The sequence below is a fragment of the Merops nubicus genome, unplaced genomic scaffold, assembly GCF_000691845.1.
Source record: "Merops nubicus isolate BGI_N331 unplaced genomic scaffold, ASM69184v1 scaffold224, whole genome shotgun sequence".
NCBI classification, from domain to species: domain Eukaryota; kingdom Metazoa; phylum Chordata; class Aves; order Coraciiformes; family Meropidae; genus Merops; species Merops nubicus.
Window position 1 is genome coordinate 99,264 of NW_008605997.1, and position 22,643 is coordinate 121,906.

Sequence of the window (22,643 nt, forward strand, 5' to 3'; positions counted from 1 at the left end):
TTGCTCTGCAGTTTTTCCTGTGAGAGTTTAAAATATCTCCCTGTATTGCCCCAGTCCTGATTTTGATGATGCAAAGTGGGTAATAAATAAATAAATGAAAAATTATAAAAGTAAAATTAAACATATTCTGAGGAGAAAAGATGAAGTATCATGCCAAAATTGGAAGAAATATTTGCTGTCAGCACTAAATCTGGGACTATCTGCATGATATTGTGGGTTTAGTCTTTTTTTTAATCATTGAATTTGAAAAATACACTTGAAAAGCTACTTGGCAGTTTGTTGTCAACATAATAACTTTCACTGAAGTATTGTTGCCACTTTAAAAAGGAAGGTGTTTAAGAAGAGCCATTCCCTGCTTATTGTTTTCCTAGATTTTTTTTTTTGAGAGAGATGAAAGCAGCTGCACTGCTTTCATTACTGCTGCAGAAATAAGTGGAGATCTGTATAGCGGTGTAAAGCTCATTACATTTTGTAAAAGAGGGAGGTTTCATAAGAGTTTCTAAACTGGATGACACACTCTGGATCATGCTATCGTGCAGTCCAAACAGGCATGGTTCTCTTGGGAGAGTCGGAAGGAATTTCGTTCACTTGGTGCAGACTGACTAAAGAATTCTTCCTAGAGCAGATAGAAATTAATTGTGAATTGCAGCCTGCGAATAGTAAAATTTCTGGTGAAGGGTGCAAGGGGACAGGGTCCTTTACATTTGTGTGAGCCACAGTCAGTAAAAGGGGAAAATGAAAAATAAAGCAGCAAAGAAAGAGGACTTACCTGTGCCAAAAAATACCTTAGTTACAAGAGCACCTTCTAGCAATGCAAATCTGCAGCTTGAGGAAGAAAGAAAATGAGCTTGTTCATATACCTCATTCTGATGTGCATACTTTCAGTGCTTTTAGATAAGGCAGTTTGGAGTGTGGTGTGTGGGTTTCATTCTATATTTGCCTTTTAAAAAAAAAAAAAGGTTTTTACTCATCAGTGACTCTAGTGTATCTCGCTCCATTTGTTTCAGCAGCATCTGCCTAATCTCAACTATTTCATTCACTTTCTCAGCATTAACCTTTTAGGAAGGCAGATTTTTTGTTCATTAATGGTTTGAAACTGACAGTCTGACAGCATCAAATGTCAGGATTTCAAATTTTACAGAAATACGGATGTTATAAAATGTACAAGATACACAGGTTTCCCTCTTGCCCAGCACATCAAGCGTATTGGTAGAAAAAAGCTTCTCCACACCCTTCCCTGCCCATAATTTGATATTTGAAGCACTTGTCAAAATATTGTCAAAAAAGTTAAAACAGCTTTAGAGTCTGAAGTTACCTGCTAGTAGAACAGGTTTAACTGTGGAGAATAGTGATGTAAAAAGCAAAATGTGCATGCTTCTACTTTCCAGACTACCCAGAGTTTTAATGAAATTGTTGTTTCACAGTTCATAATCATGTTTTTGTTTCTAGCCCCTTTTTCATCTGAGAAGTTAAATTAAGAATTTTGCATTGCATATTTTATCTACTTTTGAGATAGCACAGATTTCTCTGGCGACTTGCACAATGCTGATGAAGATATTCTTCATCTGTGGTTTATAGACTGCTGGTGGTCTGCTCAACACCTGGTAGTTCTAGTGTGTGGATAGCTGGATAGGACACTTGGTGCTGGCTCGGGTCATTCCTTAATGAAGCTCAACAGCTGGAAGCAAGAACAAAAGTAATTTTCCATTTAAGCAGTTCTGAAATCACTGAAAAGATGTTTTCTAGTTGTAAATGGAAAGTTATGAATCTGTGAAACAGTCTCTCTAATTAAATGTTTTACCTGCTATGAAGGTTTGAGACTGCTTTTAATGCAAAAACATGAATTATAGGAATGTGGAGGATATAAACAGTTAACAGCTCAGCATAAACAGTATCATTGCTGAGGAAGCAGTGTGTATTCATACACTGAAATATTGTGCATCTAAAGCCATCTTAAACATATAGCACTTTCTCAGAGAAAGTCAGAGGCAGTTAAAGCCTTTTCAGACTGCTTGAAAGAGTAACATTAATTCAGGAGGTAAGTTGTTAGGAGCACTTCACTGATGGTGGTGTGGCTGATGTAGTCCACAGAAGGACTAAAAATGCAGGCCAGAAAATGTTTGAGGTGGCCAAACAGAAAATGGAAATGTTTATTTCTGTACTGTGGATTTGTCTTTTCCATAACAATAGCTGACTATCAAGCCAGCGTTTGTTTTTTGTAGTCTTTTAGGGTCATAGGGGGTTTCTCTGCTTCTGCAGGAATTACAAAAGATTGCCCAGGAGAGCAGGCACATATGCTATAGAGCATTTTCTCCAACGAAAATTTCTGTAGTGGCTTACAAAGCAGAGGATTTAAATTAACCTCTAAGAGTTACTGCTTTGTAAATTGAAGACTTCTCTAAGTATTTTCACTATATATCTTTGTTCTCCCTGTGGTTTAGTTTCCTTTTTAACCGAAAAGCAAAGTTTGTTTGATAATGTTGGAGGGGAGAGGGGAGCTGGAATAATCCTTTGAAGTATCTCTTGCATTATTGCCTTGGTTTTATGTCACCTTGCTTTATTTAGATTTACTTCACAAAGTGTACCATGTTCAATATTCCATTTCTATATGTTAAAGAATGATATTTCCAGGAAATTGGAAGATCCTGAGACATCTGTAGTTCAGATCAGAATTGTACCTGGGCTGATATTGTGCCTCCAAACAGAGGTCAATACTGGAAACCTAGGGGAGAGTGGGAGAGCATGGTAAACATACAGAGAAATTCCTGCAGGGAATTTTCACAGGCTCTAGTCATTTTGAACTTTATGTTTAATAACCTCAATGGACTTTTTTCCTTCATCAAATTGAAAAGTCATATTTTCATTGCACATAACATGTTAGAATCTGTAATTCCTGTGAAAGAGTTCCACTCAGCTGGATCACACATTGTGGGAGGATGTTACCTCCTTTTGTTTGTTTTGAAGGTGTTGCCTGCTAATTTAATCTGATAGCCCTGTTTTGCCAATGACCAGGCCCAACAAAAATGATACCACCACCAGCAGGAAGATGAACCAATACGCAGACGATATTGTATACAAGAAGGACATTCCATGAATGATCGCTGGGGGTACAAACAGGTCAATCAGCTGGTACATAATTGACGCCACCCCCAATGATCTCACAAAGGATGTAACTTGGCCCACAACAGGTGGTCCAAACAGAGACCCGAGGTTGCCCACAGTCGGCATGGGCAACAGCCAGACCAGCAGGCTGAACACATAAGAGAAAGGTGCCCACATAGTGACTCTCGCCCGATCGGCCCGCATTCGCAAAGGTCTTGAGCAGACTAGGGCCCAGCGGCAGGGAGAGTCAGGAGGTCTGCCCTGAACCAGGAAGCTCTGTGGAGGCCCCTCCACAGACAGACGCTCCTGACTCCCTGCAAGTGGTCCCAGCTTTTATCCCCAAGCAGACACCTGACCTTTGTCAACTCAATGCGGGACCCCTGGGGCTCATTTCCCTTATGGCTCTCCCTGCAGGGCCGGCCGCACCCTGGGGGGAAGCTATAAGGCAAACTCACCACCTCTTTATGAAGGGCTGTGGGAATCACCCATATGTCAACCTTAATTCGGGGACTCGGGGTTCAGACCCCAGCATTTCATAGCTCTTAATTTTTATTACTGGAAGACATAATGAGTGAGTCCTCCCTAACTACCTTCTCAATGCCCCTGCTGACTTTTATAGACTTGTGTTAAATTACCTCTGTGTATCTTTTTTTCCATGATGAAGAATGTTCCATAGGTTTGAACATTCTTGGTGACTTTCTGTCTTCTCCAGTTCCTTTAGGAGCTATGATGGGTTATGAGTGATGGGGAAAGGAGGTGAGAAAAGCAACAATGATCTAGGTGTTGGATGGATTTATATAGGATTTTGATAATGCTTTCCATAACTCAGTATTCCTTTCTGAAGTATTAACAGCTGTGTGTTTCAAAGCCCATAATTTCTGTATAAAGAGAGCATTTTTCTTCCAGATGGGTAATTGTACTTCTTTCTTCTTTTCTGGATCATCTGTGAACATATGGGAAACAAGAGCCTTGATCTAGATCCCTGAGGGACTCCACTGGTCACCATGATGAAATCCTGCCTCTTGTTTCCTGCCTTTTAATTGGTTACTTTTCCAAGTTAATCTTTTTTAAAAAGGATGAGCAGTAAACTGTTTTTAGTCTACATCTCAGTGCTAGTTTTTAGTGTGCACTTAGGTCACAATTTCAATCTTCAGGTGCCAGGACCAGAAACTTCTTTGTTTTAATGAAAATTGATGGTCATGCAAAGCAGGAAAGATCAAACTGGCCTTGAATAAAGGAAGCATTATATTGCTGTAACAACAGTATTCATTGATTAGATAGCTGAGTGTATAGTTTTATTGATAGGTCTATAGATAGATAGATTGGCTGACTGCTGTCCTGGATGCATGGACTACACAACATTCTTAAAAATAGCAGTTGTCACGGGATTCCGTTGGCTCAATTTAAAAGTCTGTGATGTTGCTAGTACTCAAGGTTTCTTCACAGTCTGCAGACTAAAAGGCATTATTAAGACATGACCTTTCTTATCCCAAAGGAGAAGTCCAGGTGAATTGCATGCTGAAAGGTCTGTTTACCTCCAGTGACAGAAGGGAAGCCTGCAGTGACCGACCCATATGTACACATCTGGCTCATAGTTGACATTTAAGTGAAATGAACTCCATCTCAAATAACTACTTCAGAATGACAATATTGTTGTTTTACATCTCAGTGAGGAAACCAGCTGAATGTCATTGTATAACCAGTATAACCAGATTATATGTAAAAGGTAGTAGACTGATAATAACATAGTAGAAGCAAGGATCTGTATGAAACCCCCAATGTTAAGATTTCCTAGCTTTTGAATGGCTAAGAAATCATGCTAAATAAACAGTAAAATAAGTATTTGTGAATAACATATTAAATAGATAAAATTTAGTTAATACAAATTAAAAGCAATAAGTTTAATTGCAGCATCTAGTGCTTTCTCCTAAAAAAAGTACATACCTGGAAAATCTACCAAAGAGCCTACTGCTCTGATATTTATCTCTTTCTCATTCTCCCTTCTTTTAATGGTTGTTATCAAATCAAATGTGAAGGAGTAATAAATTTTAAGCCATCAAGGTATCTTAACTCACATTGATTAAATCATCACGGCTTTCTTTTCTGCCTCCATTTTCTGCTGTATGTGGTCCTTCACGGTGGTGTGCCAAAGGTAGTACAGGCTTCCCATTTTTTCTTTATTTTGCTGTAAACCACACAAAGCATTCCTCCTCTATCCCAGTAAGTAATTTTCTAGGTCTTCTCTTTATGTGATTTCCGAATACTTTTTTGATGTAATTAAGTAAAGCACCAGTAACAACTTCTATTAAATATTTCAGAAGTTACAGTTAGCTTGAAAAATAAAATATTTTTAATCAAAAGAAATGTGACTATTCCTTAAGTATTCAAAGCATTTGTTCTTTGGCTTGAGGTAGTTTAAGCAGTTTAACTGATGAGAAGAGGTAGCTTTACTTCTTTTTTTTCAGAAAAAGAAGTACATAATAAGAATAATTGTTGGTGATTAATCAGAAAACAAAGCCCCAGCAAATTTATGTTTTGTTCTAAAATTTCTAATTTTCTAAATTTCCCTTGTTCTGGAACCTCTACCGTTTCCTTTGCTTTGTTTACTTTTTTGTGTGCTTGTCTGCTTGGATTCCAGTTGCATGAGAGGAGATGACAGATACAGTAATTGTAAGATGCTATGACATTCAGTACTCTATTTCTAGGGCACTAAGGGGAATGAGTGTGGTGTAATGTAATCATAACCTGTTTTCCATGCTCTGGGATGAGAATTAGGGTATTGTAGTAGGAGTTAGACTGACATCCTATTTTTGTTCCCTCTTTTGTATTTTTTTTTTTTTTTTTATTTTAGCATTCAAGAAGTAACTTTTGTATTTGGTAAAAATTTATCCATTTCTTTGTGAACACTAGAAAACATTTTTCCACGATATACCTATAGTTTTTCTGCATATGCATCCTAATTCCAAAAGCCTTTAACATTCAAGAAGTATATATTGGCTGACTGCTTGAAAATTGCTTTCCTCTAAAGCAGTGCTGGTGCAGGAGCCAGTTCCCAGGGAACTGGTCTTCATGAATAATAGTTACCGGGCCTCTATCTCTTCACTGTTTATTTCAGACAACTTTTCTTCTTTGTCCGAAGTTTTTAATTGTGATTAAGAGTCATGCTGATGGCTGAAATTATGATCGTTTTCAATGAGGATGAGCTCCAATGGGGTGAAGGCTCTGCTCTTTTGCTTTGTAAGACCAGGATTTTATTTGGAAGAATGTATTTTATTTAGAGATTTGTTGGGTTTGTCTAGATAGAGAGAATTAAGGTGCCAGCAGTTCATATGCCTTTTGCAGTGGCTAAATACAGGGTTTTGCAGCCTTGCTGTAGAAGGGAAAATCTTTCACAGGTAAAATCTTTTTCAGAAGATAAAAAAAGGATTTATTCCTTTACAAAAATATGCTGTAATTTAGAAGGCCTGTGTTCATCCAAGTCCCAAAGTCATCTAGTATAGACATCAGTTGGAAAACCTGCACTTAAGTCTGCTGGAATATGGTCTAAGTGTAAATATATGTTGGTTTCAGATTGTCCAAGTAGAAGGTAATATAGGTTAACGATGTGCAAAGAAACTATAATATGAAATTTTGTAATACTTTAATGACATTGTTGTCTGCACTTTGTGGAATATTTGCCAAGCATCCCACTAAAAAGTTCTGTGGGTCTGTGCTACATCTGATCCTGTGGTCAGGTGCCTATTCTTTATGGAATTATCTTCTGATATGTAGAACTGAGTACTTGCCTGTCATTCATATTTTGTCTTTTGAATGATAGAAACACAGGCTGGCACTACTGTAGCCTTTCCTTTGGTTGCCATGAGCATTGTCACAATGCGAGATGCTGACCCCTGGAGTTACTAAAGCACACTGTGAGATGCTCCCCATGCTTTCCCAATGAGCTTAAGCTGGTATAAATGAGTGCTGCAACAGAGTTCCACTGTACCCCTATAAATTTTCCTGTCTCAGTTCTACCCAAATGTTTGTATCAGCAGTGAAGCCGACAACATTAGAACTCTCTTTTGTTCTTCCTTCCCTTCTGCAGTACTTTTTTGCATGGATCAGTTCTCTCCTCTCCCCTTGCAGATAGACTAATGTCACAGCAGAGGGGGGGAGTGGTGGCAGGATTCTGTGGCCAAGGGTGGCTACCCAGGGACGTGGCCACCTTTGGTGGGTGGGCTTGGGCAGCAGCCAGGCTCTTCCCCCTGGCTTGCTCACAGCAAGTGAATTGTGAGACACCTGTGGGACACCAGTTAGGAGACATCCTATCTCTCTGCTCCTACTCAGAGTAGACTGGGAGCAGGAGAATAAAAAGGATTTTGCTCACCTGTGCTTCTGACAGTCTGGTTGAGGACTTGATGAGCACTTTTTTCCTGTCCCATTTGTTTGGGTAACCTAGTTTTAAGGAAATTACCCTGCATTGTGGTGGGAATGTCCTCAGAGATGATGTAGGTAGAATATATATTATATTTTATATAATTATATATTATATGCCATGTAATATATATGTAATATGTATTACATGGGTATGCATTGTACAGGTGTGCCTATCTAGTCGCCATTAAAATTATTAGTAATTGTACTTCAGGAGTGTGTGGATGGTTTTTCTACCAAAGCACAGTAAGTAGGTGCAGAGAAAGAAGCTATTTTAGGTTACTGAGGCAATCAAATGTGCAGGTGGGTGCTTAATCACCCTTTCCCTAAAAAAATTTTGTTTTCTCTGTGGAAGTTTCTTAAAATCCTTATTATCCTCTTTGTAGTCGTGACCCTTTTGGAAGAGTTAACTCTGTCCTTTTGGGAAACCTCAAGATACCGGTACTTATTCATGCTATCACAGAAAGTACTTTACATGTAGTTGACTGTTGTTATCATGAGAAAAACTGAAAACTTGGACATTTTTCTTATTTTGCCTCTGACAGGGTTAGAACATTTTGACATCTTGAAGCCTTTGGGCTTTTTATATTTGGGCCCTTTCAATTTATTTTTTTTTTTAAGCTAGATCAGTTAGGATGGATAAAGGACTTGATGATGTTCCTTAAGCACATGAAGCATATTAGGAAGAACGAAATATATTGGGCTTCTCTCCTGGCCAATACCAGCATCATACATAGTGAGACACTTGTTTATGTATCTGTTCATCCAGAGCTGCAAGAATCTAGTGAGCATTTCTGCTTCTTTGTGAAAAAATGTTCTCAGTTACAAAATGGACTCTGAAAAGTACATTAAGAATACAGCTTTTATCTTGTCACTAATAGTGGCCTTAGACTCACACATAAACCTATATATTAAAAAATATTCTCATGCATATATAAACAACATTCAGAAGTACTAGATGAATGTTAAAATAAGATATTGTGGTCAAAGAAACCCAGCACATTTTTTCCCTTGACCTAATCATTGAGATTTTCTGAAGTTCTAAAAGTTCTTAAGATAAGTAACTGCCCTCCCCTGCATAAATGATTGTTATACCTTCACTATTCAAACTGACAAACAATGTTAAACTTAAAAATGTGTTTCCAGCTCATACAGCTCATTTTTATGAATTCTTTAATGTCTGATGTATTCTTGAATAATACCTTCATGGAGTTACATTTCAAGTAGCAGTTTCAAAATATTTTATCCAGGGTAAAGGCCTCAATGCACTTTCCAGAATAAATACTGATGCTGAGTAAATCTCTTTTTCCTTATTCCTGAGTAAATAAGCTGTTGCTTTAAGAAGCTTATGTGTGCTAATGGAGAGTCAAAAGATAAGTGTGTTCCTGTAGTGCAAAGAAGTATAACAAAATCTTCTGTATGGTCCTAGCGGTGCACAAGTGACAATTCAATTTGAATTTTTAGATTGAATATTCTAGAGAGAGAAGACCCGAGTAACAAATACAAATAGACAAGTCAGTTTTCAGTAGCAATAAAACCCCCTGAAATACAATTTTGAAATACATTGAAGGAGGAAACTTGATCATAGGTCTACTTTTCTTTCTCCAGTCAGAGCTGAATAGTTGTAGGGAAGGGCCATAGTGCCCTCAAATGAGAAAAGCTCACTTGTATACTGCCCATTATGTGCTCTGCTTCTCTTGTGTTTTTCTCTGCTGTTACAGGAATTGCAGCTGAGCCAAACTACATAAATGAAAGGAAATGAGACTGTTTAGATTGTACTGTGACCTCATTCACATGACTTTGTGTGCCACCTCACCACTTCTGTAATCGCTGTTAATTCAGTATTGGAGGAAACTGCTCTGCAGTGATAGGGATTTGCAGTGTACCAAACTGTCATCAAGGCCTCTTCTGCCAACAGAACCTGTTATTTAATGCTATACTATCTTTCCATTGGCTTCATAAAACCAAGCATTAATACTGGCAGGTTGCTGCTAAATCTGTCAAATCCCTCTGAATATATGCACACCAAATCATGGTCATTATTCATGCTTATATCAGCTGTATCTACAGCAGGAGGGCACTTCATCCCCTTTCATCTTTAGGATTCACTTGTCAGGCGATTAGGAGGATTTGTGTTTGACAGCTAAATAATTAATTATACTTGCCTTGCAGAAATAGTGAGATCAAGATTCTGCCTGTTTTATGTTCTGTTGTGTGTTGGAAGTGAACCTAGACTTGGAGTAAGGAAATACGAACCCTTTTTTGACCACACATTTCTTGTGTGATAAGACTAAGCAAGTCAGAGAAATATCTGCAGAGGAATCTAATTAGGACAAGGCTGACTACCACCATCTAGAAATGAGAGTTATGGTAATCAGCATACTGGAGGGGGATAGAGGGAAACTGGAACAGTACTCTTCAGGAGGGTCTCTGAACCACCAGGCTAGGGATACAAAGGCAGAGGGGAATGTCTTCCCTTCTTTGCTGGTGCTATAATCATTCTCCAGCCAAGAATTCAAGATATACAGGGCCAGAGAGAAAATGCAGAACTTCCCTTGTCTTCCAGCCTGGCCATTGGGACACTGCTGGTAGGGTGTCATTATGGGCATTCTAGTTCATGCTGCATGTGACTTTTTATTGCAAACGTTGACAAAATGAGAAGGTTAGGTAAATGGAGACAGTACATGCTGGGAGATTTCAGGGGATGCTGACAAGGTTGAGGAACCTGCTGTTGCGTTTATAGTGTCTAAATTCCCCAAAAGCCCTTCAAGTTCTGAATGTTGTTTTGCACCTGTGTCCCAAAGGGGTAAGATCTGCTTGCTTCTTGGAAATATTGAGCATGGCAGGTAGGAATGAATCAGGTAAAAGATAAGTAATGTGAAAGCTGGAGTTGTAGATGGGTATTTTGAGCATAGATCAGTGTGTCATTGATCAGGGTCTTACAAGACGTTTTTTTCTGAAATGAGCTTCTTACGTAAAGGAAGAACAGGGAAGGAGAAAGGATTATATTGAAATCTTCAGTTCAACCCAATTAGAGTGTTCTTTGCTCACATTTCCTTTTTATAGAAGTGAAGGAAATTTTGATAAATTATGCTGGGCTTTCAACTGGAGGAGTGACTGAAATACCCTATAGTAAGTAGTCCCTGAGAAGAAAAGTCTGTGTCATGGAGATGTGTGTCAGATCAGCAAGAATTTAAGTTGGGTTTGCCTGGTTCTCCTAGCCACTAGTAAATTTCGTAGATACTTGACCCAGTATGGGTATGAGCCATGTAGAACAGTTGCAGAGCCACAAGAAAATATTCTGGCTTATGTGGGAGGAGATGTGTCTGTCTCTAATTTCTCTTTTTTTGTTTGAAAAATCAGTGACTGTGATGATTTTACTTGATCTGGGACTCCCAGCACACAGATCTTAGCTACGCTTGAGGTTTCATCCTGTTAAAGTGGAACAATCAGACTTAACAGATCACAGAGGATTCGGTGTATCTTGGAGTGCGGAAAGTTTACCCTGCATGTTCCCTAATAGAAATGAGTACTATATTAACTTTTACAGAGTTGTTTTCAGAAAATGGTAACAAATGTTTTGCACGGATCAGTATAGACCAATAATAACATAAATAATTTTTTTTTTTAAATGTCCTTCGGTACCATTTTACAGGAAAAGTAGAACACCCTGGCAGTGCAGGTTCACCTGAAACTAGATTTGCATACACTTATCAGTGTTTTTCTTTTTTGTTGTCAGTGGTACTTGTGCCAGCCCTTTAAATCCTTGAGCACTGTCCCCTTGCAATTAAAATATACCAGTTCCACTTGTCTTCTCCTCTGCCTGTTCCAGAACAAACCTAGGTGTCCCTCCTCACTGGAGTTCTGCTCAATCGTCATTCAATATATTCAAATTATGACTTTCTGTATCCTCCTAGTAGATACAAGCATTCTTTCCTCTTCTCATCACAGAATTCTGGAACAACTGTGCTTGTTATGCAGTAAATGATCTTTGGGTCTTGTCAGTCATTGTGGTCTTTCAGCACGTTCTGTGTCCTACACCTGTTTTTGCACTGCTCCTCTATCAGTACATCTCTCAGGAGTTCAGTTTCTCCTTTCTTTGCTCACATTTCTGTATGTGCAAAAAGAGTTGTGTCTTCAGCTACTTGGCTCCCTGGGCTTTTTGTCTTTTGTCCTGAACAAACTGCAGCTCATACAAAGACTGCGCTCTGGCCGGTCTCCAAGCTCCCGACCCCACAACAGCCTTCTGTGGATGGTATTCTGGTCTCTGTTCCCAAGAAGTCAGTTGGTTCTCCGTGCTGATTTCTTACCTGCACAGGCATTCCTTCCGAGTGGGCAGATGAATGAACGTTTTCAAGCACTGCACTTTCATCTGCTTCTATAAATTAAGAAATCCTATTACAATGTGCCCTTCTCACTGGGATACACTAGTTTCTTCCTCTTTGTTCATGATTCTTTTGCCGTGTTTTTTAGCTTGTTAAATTTTAGCATGTTGTGCGTTTATCTGGGTTTTGGTTTTCACAGAATAAGATCAATGATAAAGCAATTACCAAATGCTTTCCTTTAATTAATTGCTCTTGAATAACAATTTTTTTTAAAAAAGAAAAGCTCCCCTAAATTAAGAATTTAGGATATTCCTTTAATGAGCATTTATTTCTGAGTTAAATAGCAGTGGAGTTTCAAGTATGTGCTCTCATAATTTTCAAAACCATTTTGTGAAGCAGAACTGTGAATAAGTTTGATCATGAATGAGAAAGCAGCTGGGGGGTTCTGTAGAGTTTTATTGTTGATTTCCCTTCCCCAGCTCACAAACTCTAGATTCTAAGTAAAGTTGCAAGCTCATCAGTTTAGTTGTTTCTGCTGCCACCTGCAAGTAGAGTTGCAACAGGATGCTTCTGAATGTTACATTTCATAGTTGGTCTTATTGTCAGCAAAACTTGATAACTGTCCTGTGTACAACTTTCAAAACTGTCTTCAAAGGTGCTCTTTTTGCCAGCCTAAATTGTCTCTGTGTGTATTCTAATCCTTTTTATAGATAAATTTTGACAGAGTTAGTGTACAAAATGACTAATATGGAGCTCTCCACATTCTTTATACACCTTGAAATTTTTAAACTACTTGAAGTGCTGCACTCCTCTTGGTTCTGATATTGACCAGTGCTTTCCTAATAGTCCCAAAGAGGTCCTCAGTGCCTTCAAGACTAAATCTTGGGTGTCTTGTCTCTTAGCTTTTACTCAGGTCAGTGGAGTAACGGTGACGTTTTGTGGTGTTTATGCACACTTTACCAGAAAGGGATGGCGAATTACAGCTAGGGCTTTGCAATGCTGGGGTCTGAACCCCGAGCCCCGAATTAAGGTTGACATATGGGTGATTCCCACAGCCCTTCATAAAGAGGTGGTGAGTTTGCCTTATAGCTTCCCCCCAGGGTGCGGCCGGCCCTGCAGGGAGAGCCATAAGGGAAATGAGCCCCAGGGGTCCCACAGTGAGTTGACAAAGGTCAGGTGTCTGCTTGGGGATAAAAGCTGGGACCACTGGCAGGGAGTCAGGAGTGTCTGTCTGTGGAGTGCACTCCACAGAGCTTCCTGGTTCAGGGCAGACCTCCTGACTCTCCCTGCAGCTGGGCCCCAGTCTGTTTAGGCCTTTGCGAACGCGGGCGGATTGGGTGAGAGTTGCCATGTGGGCACCTTTCTCTTATGTCTTTAACTTACTGGTTTGGCTGTTTCCCATGCCAACTATGGGCAACTTCATCTCACTGTTTATACCACCTGTTGTGGGCCGAGTCACATCTTTTGTGGGATTGTTGGGGGTGGTGTTGTTTATGTACCAGCTGATTGATCTGTTTGTACCCCCAGCAATCATTCGTGGAATGTCCTTTTTGTATACAATATCGTCTATGTATTGGATTCTCTTTCTGCTGGTAGTATCATTTTTGTTGGGCCTGGTCATTGGCAGAACAGGCTTCTAAGTACTCATATCTTATGTAAACAACCAATAGTTATGCCTATGTTCTTGATTACATATGACAAGGATTTTAAAGCTAGACAAGTTTCTTGGTGGGGAGAAGAGCTGAGTGAGAGAGGGAATAGCAGGCAGATAGTAATTGGTGAAGATACATAAAGATGAGTATCATTAATTTTATTTTATTTTGTTGGGGGCAGATAATATTGTTTGCTGTTCTTTCGGCTTACCTGTGAGGTTAATCTTGTTGCTTATTTTAGTACTCTGTAAATTAGTTATTAGTTTTTTCTCAAAATAAGTAAAAATGTGAGCCTTTAAATGGGAGCTCTTTAAAAATTTAAAGAAATGTTGTCAGCTTAAAGATCACACTCTGTCTAGAATGACTGAAATGAATACTCCTTGTATGGACAGAAGTCAAGGTTTTCCCCCTCTTCCTTCAGTTTTACTTGTGGTACTGAATAGTAGCTTTCCTTAGGTAATTTCATCCTATGTTCAGTCCACCAGTGAAAATTCTGTGTCTTCCCTGAAACTGTATTAAGGGGTTATTGTTTAAAAATGTCACTGAACATTTTTTTATAGGGAAAATTTGAGGATCACATTTTTATGAACTCTTTATTATTAAAACAACCCTAACAGAACCCCCAGAAGTATAATTTAGTTTGCCTGTTTCTTCACTGTCCTTTTTCTGCTCTTATATTTTGTATTTTATTTACAATTTTTTATGTTTTCCAAGTTTTAATTGAACCTGCAAATTTTAAAGGAGAATAATTTTTTTTTTTTTCAGAGCGTTGGGAAGAAATTACCTCCAGCCACAGCAACTCAGGAGCCAACAAAAGTAGAAGTGGACAGCAGAACAAAAAGTAGGTTTCATTGTTTTTTTCTTATTTGCACTTTGTGCTATTAAGCCTCTTAAAAGCAAGCTAAACACTTTTCTCTGATTTTGTCTGTGTGTCCTGTATATATGAAAAATGAGGATGCAGATGGATACATTTAGGATAAACTTTGAGTAGGTGGTACATAGACAGATTGCTTTGTTTTACAGAATCCTCTGAATTGTTTTTGCTCTGATAACCCTCCCTTGAGTTTTCTGCCATCAAAAATCAAATTAAATTACATGATCAGTTTTCAGCCTTGAGGGTACTTCAAAATTAACCAGAGCTGAATGAGATCCAACTTCAGGCTGTAACTTGTAGGTAGGTCATAGAAAAATATCTCTGGTTTTGAGTACACTCGCTTTTTTCCTCTTTTTTTTCTTTATTTATGTAGCAGAAATAATGTGTGGGTGGTATACTTTTTATGGGAAATGAAGAGTGTCCAAGAACTTCAGTTCTGTTTTTGTCATTTCAATGCTTAGTAAACAAAAAGAAATTAAATATTTTTGGCAGGTCTCAGTGCTGTTCTAGGAAGACATACGGAATCATAGAATTTATTTGGTTGGAAGACACCTTTAAGATCATCAAGTCCAACTGTTAACCAAGCACTGCCAGGTCACCGCAAAACCATGTACCTCAGCAGCACATCTGTGTGTCTTTTTAGTACCTCCACAGGTGGTGATTCCACCACTTCCCTGGACAGTCTGTTCCAGTGCTTGACAACTCTTTCAGCAAAGAAATTTTTCCTAATATGTAACCTAAACCTTCCCTGGCACAACTTTAGGCCACATCCCCGTGTCCTATCACTTGTTATTTTGGGAGAAGAGACCAAACCCCACCTTTCTACAGCCTCCTTTCAGGTAGCTGTAGAGAGCCATAAGGTCTCCCCTAAGCCTCCTTTTCTCCAGGCTAAACAACCCCAGTTCCCTCAGCTGCACCTCGTAAGACTTGTGCTCCAGACCCCTCACCGTGTAACTGGCTTATGCATAACTTATATGTAACTAGCTTACCAAAAAACTTATCTATATATTCCCCATCTTCTGATTTTATTTATATATTTACAACTAAATGTTATGGTAGAAAAGAATAAGAAGTCAAAGAGTGTAGCCGTACCTTAGAAAAGAAATTGAGTGTAGTATAAACTACTGAGTTTTGAAAGACTTGCATTGTCCTTCTCCTTCCATTTAGATAGTTAGCAGGTAACATTTTGTCTCATCACTGAAACACGTACAGACACAGGAAGGCAAGCAACTGGAGCATCAGAACAGGAGCTGAGAGAAGTGTGTGGTTATGACCTGGTTTACCATTTTTTCAGCTCAGAGTTGCAGAGGCAGCTTAAAACAACCTTTAGTGAGGTATTCTCCATTAGCTGCACACCCTAATTGACTTGTGTCTTACCTTGTCCCTCTTGTGACACAAGGCTGTTAATGGGCAGTACCCCAAGAAGTCAGTTGCCGTGAAGAAATGAGAACTTGTACTGAAAAATGTGTGAACAGGTAATGTAGAGCAGGGCTTCTGAATGAAAGTGTTTTAGAATTATCTTTTCCAACCAGCAGCTGAGCAGGATAAGCTGGTCTGGATGCAGGTGCCATCAGAAGGGGTGGTCACATGCACTTTCCCACCTGTAGCACTAACCCTTGTTCGGTCAGTCAGGCTGGGAGGGCTCTCTGCCTCTTTCCACAGCAGCTCATACTTCTGACAGCTGAAACTGCTCACTAAATCACATCACAGGGTACTGGGTTTTGGTATTTTTATCAGTTATAAATGAATATGGAAACCTTCTGAACAGTGGTTAGAGAACTGTACCTTCTATGGTGACAAACTGAGTTGTGATTGACAGAGAGTCATTTGTCCATCAACACTTTTGCGCTCTGGTTGTTTTTTATTTCACCTTTTTGTTATTTCCCTTGGACCAAGTCTTTTTGGTCAGAAAATCCCTCTTTTGCTCTTGCTGTCTATTTTCACTGGGGCTGTGTTCAGACATCATTCAACATCCACTTTGCAGAACACGTGGGAAGGATGGACTATTTGTTTGTGCAGTATCTTTACATGTTCTATGAATTTTACCTGAACTTTTTTATTTAGGACATTTCATTTTTCCTGAATCTCGGGGGCCTTGGTAGAATTTTTGGCATCTCTGTTCTTGAGAAGCACATGTATTGGAAAGTCTGATATGTTATATTTACAGAATTGTCTTAGGCTCAAAAGGCATCACAGGAGATACTTTTCAGTCAGTTGTAGTTGGCCATTTAAATTGAGGAAGCTTTCAGTGAAAACTCCAGTCCGGTTTGGTTTTTGATGTAGGCAGAGTAATATTTTTTTCATAATACAGTTTATGTGTGATAGTCAGACATGAGGAGTATGATGAGAGTCTGGCATAGGACTACGGTTTATCTAGTGTTTGTTATTTCTCCAAAATTTATTTTTTCCTTTCTCTTAAAAACCTGTGACAAGCAAACATGAAAAAGCATTGAAGATGAGGAAGTCTACAGCCTCAGAAAACTGATGACTGTTAATTGCAGTGTTCAGCATAGAAGTGTCATTCCACCTTGAACCTCAGCTACTTTCACTTTTGTCTGGGATGGTAGTGCCCAAGTCAGCATTGGAGTCTTTAATTGCTGAACAAGAGGGATACTGTGCCATTCTCCCAAGAAGCAGCAAGGAACAGATGATCCAGAGATTCAGCTCAGTATGCTGAGAGGGAGCTTTTAGATGTGTAATTTAGATTCCCTGGAGATTACTGCTGGAGATCTATGCTGCAAACAAGAGATATTATATGAGTAGAAGAATAATGGTTTTTTTCATCTTCCACTTGTTTCTCTCCATGACTAATGCTGTTATTCCTTAATCCCAAGTGGATAAAAATGCAGTTGCACTTTGAAAGAGCCTGCTGAGAGAGGAAACGGGGAGCAGTAGCATCTGCCCTCTCTGCCTATGGGGCCTTCACCATGGGGTGGTGGTTGCTGACTCATCCCACATGTTGTTACGAGCCTGCTTTTTGCCTGTAGCTTTCCTGATGTGGTAGGGCAGTGATTTGCAGCCAGGTAGTTGATGTGCTCACCATTACTCTTAGTACATGAAAGAAAGCAATTCCAAATAATATGCTCTGTAAAACTTTAGAAGAAGTGGTCTTAAAATTTTGGAAGATAAGCAGATTACTTCAAGACCAAAGACGACTTCTTGCTCAAAGGGAGAGAGCACAGTGAAAGAAAAAATCCTTACAGAGCTTGAGTGGTCCCTTGGAAAACATTGCTAACTTTTCAGGAATAAAAGAATACATCTTTGAAGAAAAGAGGGGATAGCTGTTTGGCTGAGGTTTGTGGGTGCCTAGACTTACAGTGGAATTATTCTGCTGTTGAATTTCCATCTCTTTTGTGTAGCTGGGATGGCACATGCATTTGTGTGCATGTTTATAATTCTGTCTCTGGAGTGAGGTATGTTGTTTTTTTCTATAAAGTACCTTGTTTTAGTCTGAAGTATCTTGTTAAGTGGCTTGTGGTGAAAAGCCTATATTATAGAAAAAATGTATCATTTTTTAAGTAGCTCTGTTGGATTCTAAAATTCAGAACAGCAAAAACATCCACAACGACCAAGAAAGGTATTGCAGATTACTGGGATTGCAAAAATGGGGTGGAAATAAGCAGACAACAGTACAGCAGACAATTAGTCACAGAATGCATTGACCACAGCACTTGATTTAATTGCTCCACTCAATTACTATTTACAATTTGTGTCAACCTACTGCATAACAGGAATACCAAAATCCAAGCAAGCAACTAATCTTTGCGCATGATGGTAGAAGGTATAAAGATTAGCTAAATCTAGATTAAAGGGGCCCTAATTCGTTCTGTTTCTATTTTTTGTTTGATGAGGTGGTGTTTTGACAGTTTGAATCTCATGGAGTTCTGTGAAAGTATTTCTTAGTGCAATCCAGTTATGAATCTTGAGTGTAGCAGTTAATAGTAAAATCAAATGCTGCTGAGCAGAGTGTTTGGGGTTTTTTTCATATGGTTTGTGGTTTTGGTAATGATGTAATTTTTCACTAGTTTTCGTATATTTTATTCCATTTCAGAAACTTTTTCTGAGTGATAGTTAAAGAGAAGAAGCTTAAGTTCAATGAATACTATTATAATGCTGCTTGTTTTCTTACTTAGTATCACTGGTTGTGTCCATATTGATTAGTATATGATTTAGACTTCATTGAAGGGGAAGTATTTAAGCCTCAAAAATCAACTGTACCACTTAGTTGCTTGTTTTACTAATAAGCAAATAAATAATCAATTTCTGAAAAGTGGTTAGGTTACCTGAAATGGAGGAAATGTTGCCAGAGGGTGGAACAGTTCTTGCCTGACAAAAAGGAAGCAGCAGCAGAGGTATGAGGAGGAAATTGTGTCATCCTGACCTAAGAGGAAGAGCAAATTCCAGAGTCACTGTCCCTGGTGAAATTTAAGCTTGAAGGTATGTTTGTCTGTCGACTGCTGTCTTGAACATCCTAGCTCATCCGAAGAGTCTGGCAGGAGAGCAAACAGAAGAGTTTGCTTTTGAAGTGAACAAGGTCCACCGAAACAGTAAATGGAGTTTGCTCTGTTCTGGTTTGAAGAGTTTGATATTTAACTGGTCGCTGAGAATACAAACAAATTATTTTGCTTGCTACAGTCCTACAGGAGTCCAGGTCACATAGAAGGCCTATACATTGAAGTTAGTGCTTTACACCGCAATTGTAAATACACATTGAGTCACTGAATTCTGTGGGTGAAATACAGTATTTGCAGCAGTCAAGGTAATGAAGCAGCTGTATTCTTAGGAAGGCTACCTCTTGCTATTGTTATCCCTCTTTAAGGCAGTTTTTGGGGATCTGGAGGCTGTGGTAGATAGGCTGCATTTTGAACGCGGACAGACTGTGCAACATGAGCTGCTGATCAGAGACGTGTTAACCACCCCCATAAAACATGCAGTTATTTTAAAAGGTTAACTCCTTTGTAGTGTTTAGGGTGGTCCTGAGATGTTTTCCTCAATTAAGTGCAGGCAGTGACAGACCACTTGTGATAAATACCTAATTCTTTCCTGTTGCTTTTTATTCCAGTTTCTGAGCTGCAAGGATGATGCTGAGAAAGGGAATTGTGTGTCATCCTGTGTCACTGGCATCTGTCAAAGAAGTCAGCAGTGACTTTGTTCTTCCTTCCAAAGACAGAACTAGGAAGGACATGGGATGAAAAGATGCTTATTGTTGTGTTGTCATTTTACGTAGTCTGGTTGGAGCAACTGAGTTTACAGGTCACACAGGGTATAGCCAAGAGTACATTGTTTCAGGCAGGATTATACCTAACATTGTTTCAGGCAGGATTATACCTAACTCAAGTCCTCTCAGTTCAGAATGTGTTGGGCCAGAAGTTGAACATCCTGCAGTAGAGCCAGCCTGTCTGAGTTGTAAGATCTACTGTGAGGTTTATCTGCTCACTCAGTTCCCTGAGCAATGGCCATTGCCTATGGCAGGTTGTTCTCCTTTGCTTGCAAGGAGCTGTGAGAGACTCTATGATCTGACAGTGAATTGTTGAATCAGTAAATGAGGACTGAAAAGCTTGTGAATAGAATCTTTTCTTCTCCCTTAGTGTTTCCAAGATGTTTGAGGTTGGGGGTGTGTTAGCAGATATATTTTTTAAATGTCTTCAGGTCAGAGGAAAAAGGAGAGGCTTCTGGAAGAACCACCTGTGATTTATAAACCCAGCCTTAAATGCCAAAGGTAAAAATTATATTTATCATCTACAGCTGAGGGATGCTTAATATTGGTATCTCAGCCTGAAGATATCATTTGGCTTAAGTCTATTTACCAGGCTTGTAATAGGATATATTAGTCTGACCTTTAATTTTTTGGTGGTTTGTTTTCACTTAGAAAATCCCCAAGTTCAGCAAGTTCTGGTGTAGTCTCTACAGTGATGTGTCTGAAATTAGAATTTCCTTTTATCTTTTCTTCCTTCCTGTCTAAACATAACTGTTGAAATTAAGTACTTCTACATCCTCTTGTGGTATTGTACTCTGCAGGGTAAGGACAACTTTGGTAGTGAAGTGACATAACCTATTAGATTATTTGCTTTTATTAATCTGATTTTAAAGGTTCAGATTATTTTGAGTCTTATTGACTTTGCTTTTACTTACTTAAATCATATTACCATTCCCTTAGGAGAAGCTTGAAAGCTGACTTTGTTCAGTCACTTAAAATCGTTGCGCACCCATCCGTGTTGCTGAGACCCAGCTCCGTCGCAGCGAGATCCCCAGGCTGGTTGTTAGGCAGGGGAATGTGCTGATTTAGTGTATGTCCATGCAGATCGCTCTCAGGGAGTCCAGACTTGTACTGTACAAAAAACATGATTTTGTTGCCACGACCATTCCTTCACCTTGTGTTGCTGTGGCTGGCTTTAGAGCACAAGGGCAGCGATGAGCCTCCTCCCCCTCCTTGTGCGTCTCATAAGATTGTCACCTGGCTCCTTATTAACTGCATCAGCATTTGGCTGAGCTTAAGATCTGGTTGGGGTTTTTTGGCATTTTTTTCTCTAGTTTAATTCCTTGTTTCTCTGTTGTCTGAATAATTTTAAAAAAAAAAAAAAAAAGGTAAGAGCTTGGTGAGGGAGGGTGGAGGGTGGACAGGTTGTGGGAGAGCAGAGCTCTTGACATCAAAACTAGAAGGTGAAGGTGCATCACCATTTACTATGTATGAAAGACTCTGAGTTCTTACACCTAAAGTCTTGCTGCTTTTGACAGCCACTTACTGTGAGATCCACATTGACAGATACTTGTGGAGGAAGGGCTAAAAAAAAAAAGATGAAAAAGAGCACTTAATTTCCTGATTATCAACTGACTTTTTCAGATGCTGAAACCACAGCCTTCTCTCCACTCTTGTCTGTCAGGGTCTTTGTTTTGAAGGGTGATTCAGATTGAGTGTCTTGAAATAGCAAGGGGAAGCTGAGGAAGGATTGCCTATTATAGGACTCAGGAGACACAAGATGCTGTTCAAAGCATTCTTTAAGCTGAAACACATGGGGTTCATCCACACCTTGGGCGAGAGCTGCGCCACTGGCATCCCTTCAGAACAGTAAAGTTACTGTGGTGAGGTGTCTCCTCTGTTGATTAGCTTTGCATTGTCCTTGGCTTTCCATCTGATTTGAGATTATACTGTGTATAGATTACATAGTGAATGGAGGAACACCTTGAGAATGGATACTCAGGGATGATCCTCCTTGGGTCCAGGTGGTGTTTGCCTCCAAGGACCCAGCCTGCCTGGCTTCTGTTCTATATCCAAAAACAAGAGATGCTAAGCCTGTTTCCGGTGACCAAAGACTTCCGTAAGTGTGCAGCACACAACTTCTTTACAGAATTACAGAATCACAGAATATTAGGGGTTGGAAAGGACCTCTGGAGATCATCGAGTCCAACCCCCCTACCAGAGCAGGAGCAGGACAGTAGTACAGTATTACAGTACAGTATTATTTCTACATATATGTATATTGTGTATATTAGTGTATATTAGTACAGTATTATATCTACATAATATCTGTACTAATTCACTGAATCTATTATTTAGCAAAGCTGTTTTTCAGGATGGGGATACACTCAGAACAGGGAAAAAAACCCAACAGGATTATTTAAGAAAGCATACACATTGAAGTGTAAAAATGTGCTAAATCTCATGTTTCTCTTCCATGCTGCTCTGCACCTGCTTCACCTAAGTCAGTAGGTGTCAACTTTTCACCAGCTTTTACATAAAATGTTACTGTAGTGCATTGAAGACAAGATAGTGATCAGGTGAAACACTGTAGCTGGGTCCATGAAGAGAGATCCAAACCTTTCCTCCAGAGTGAAGTAAACTAGCAGCTAGAGACCCCTTTCATCACCTGAAATCTGAGTTTTGACGTGGTGGTTCTCACACACCCAGTCATTTGCCAGTATTACCAAATGTTTATTTCACCAGAAACAGCAAAAGAGTCTTATTTTAACATTGCTCGTATTTTTTTTTTCAAAGATCTTGCTCGTTGTCTTCATCTGACTTTTGTTTCTCCAGAGACATTGGTGGAGTTTCGCTTGGTTGACCCCAGCCACCAGCTAAGCTCCACCCAGCCACTTGCTTTCCCCACAGGGCAGAGAATAGGGGGAGCAAAAGCAAGACAACTCATGCATAAAGACAGTTTAATAAATGAAGAAAAGAAGGACAAGAAGGCAACAGAGTTGCCTCACTCACCACCTAACACAAGTAGACCAATGCCTAGCCAGTCTCCAAGCAATGGCTACCTCCCAGAGCCAAAGGGC

General features: G+C 39.4%; 1 protein-coding gene across 1 annotated transcript in view; it reads left to right on the forward strand.

Annotated features, from left to right (window-relative positions):
• The window catches only part of LOC103772162 (SH3 domain-containing kinase-binding protein 1-like), a gene marked incomplete at both ends in the record, with an annotated part of 109,662 nt that overhangs the window by 67,310 nt on the left and 19,709 nt on the right, over positions 1–22,643 (forward strand). The window contains one exon of the mRNA XM_008939480.1: positions 14,258–14,333. Within this exon, the coding sequence (XP_008937728.1) occupies positions 14,258–14,333 (76 nt within the window). The remainder of the gene's footprint in view (positions 1–14,257; positions 14,334–22,643) is intronic.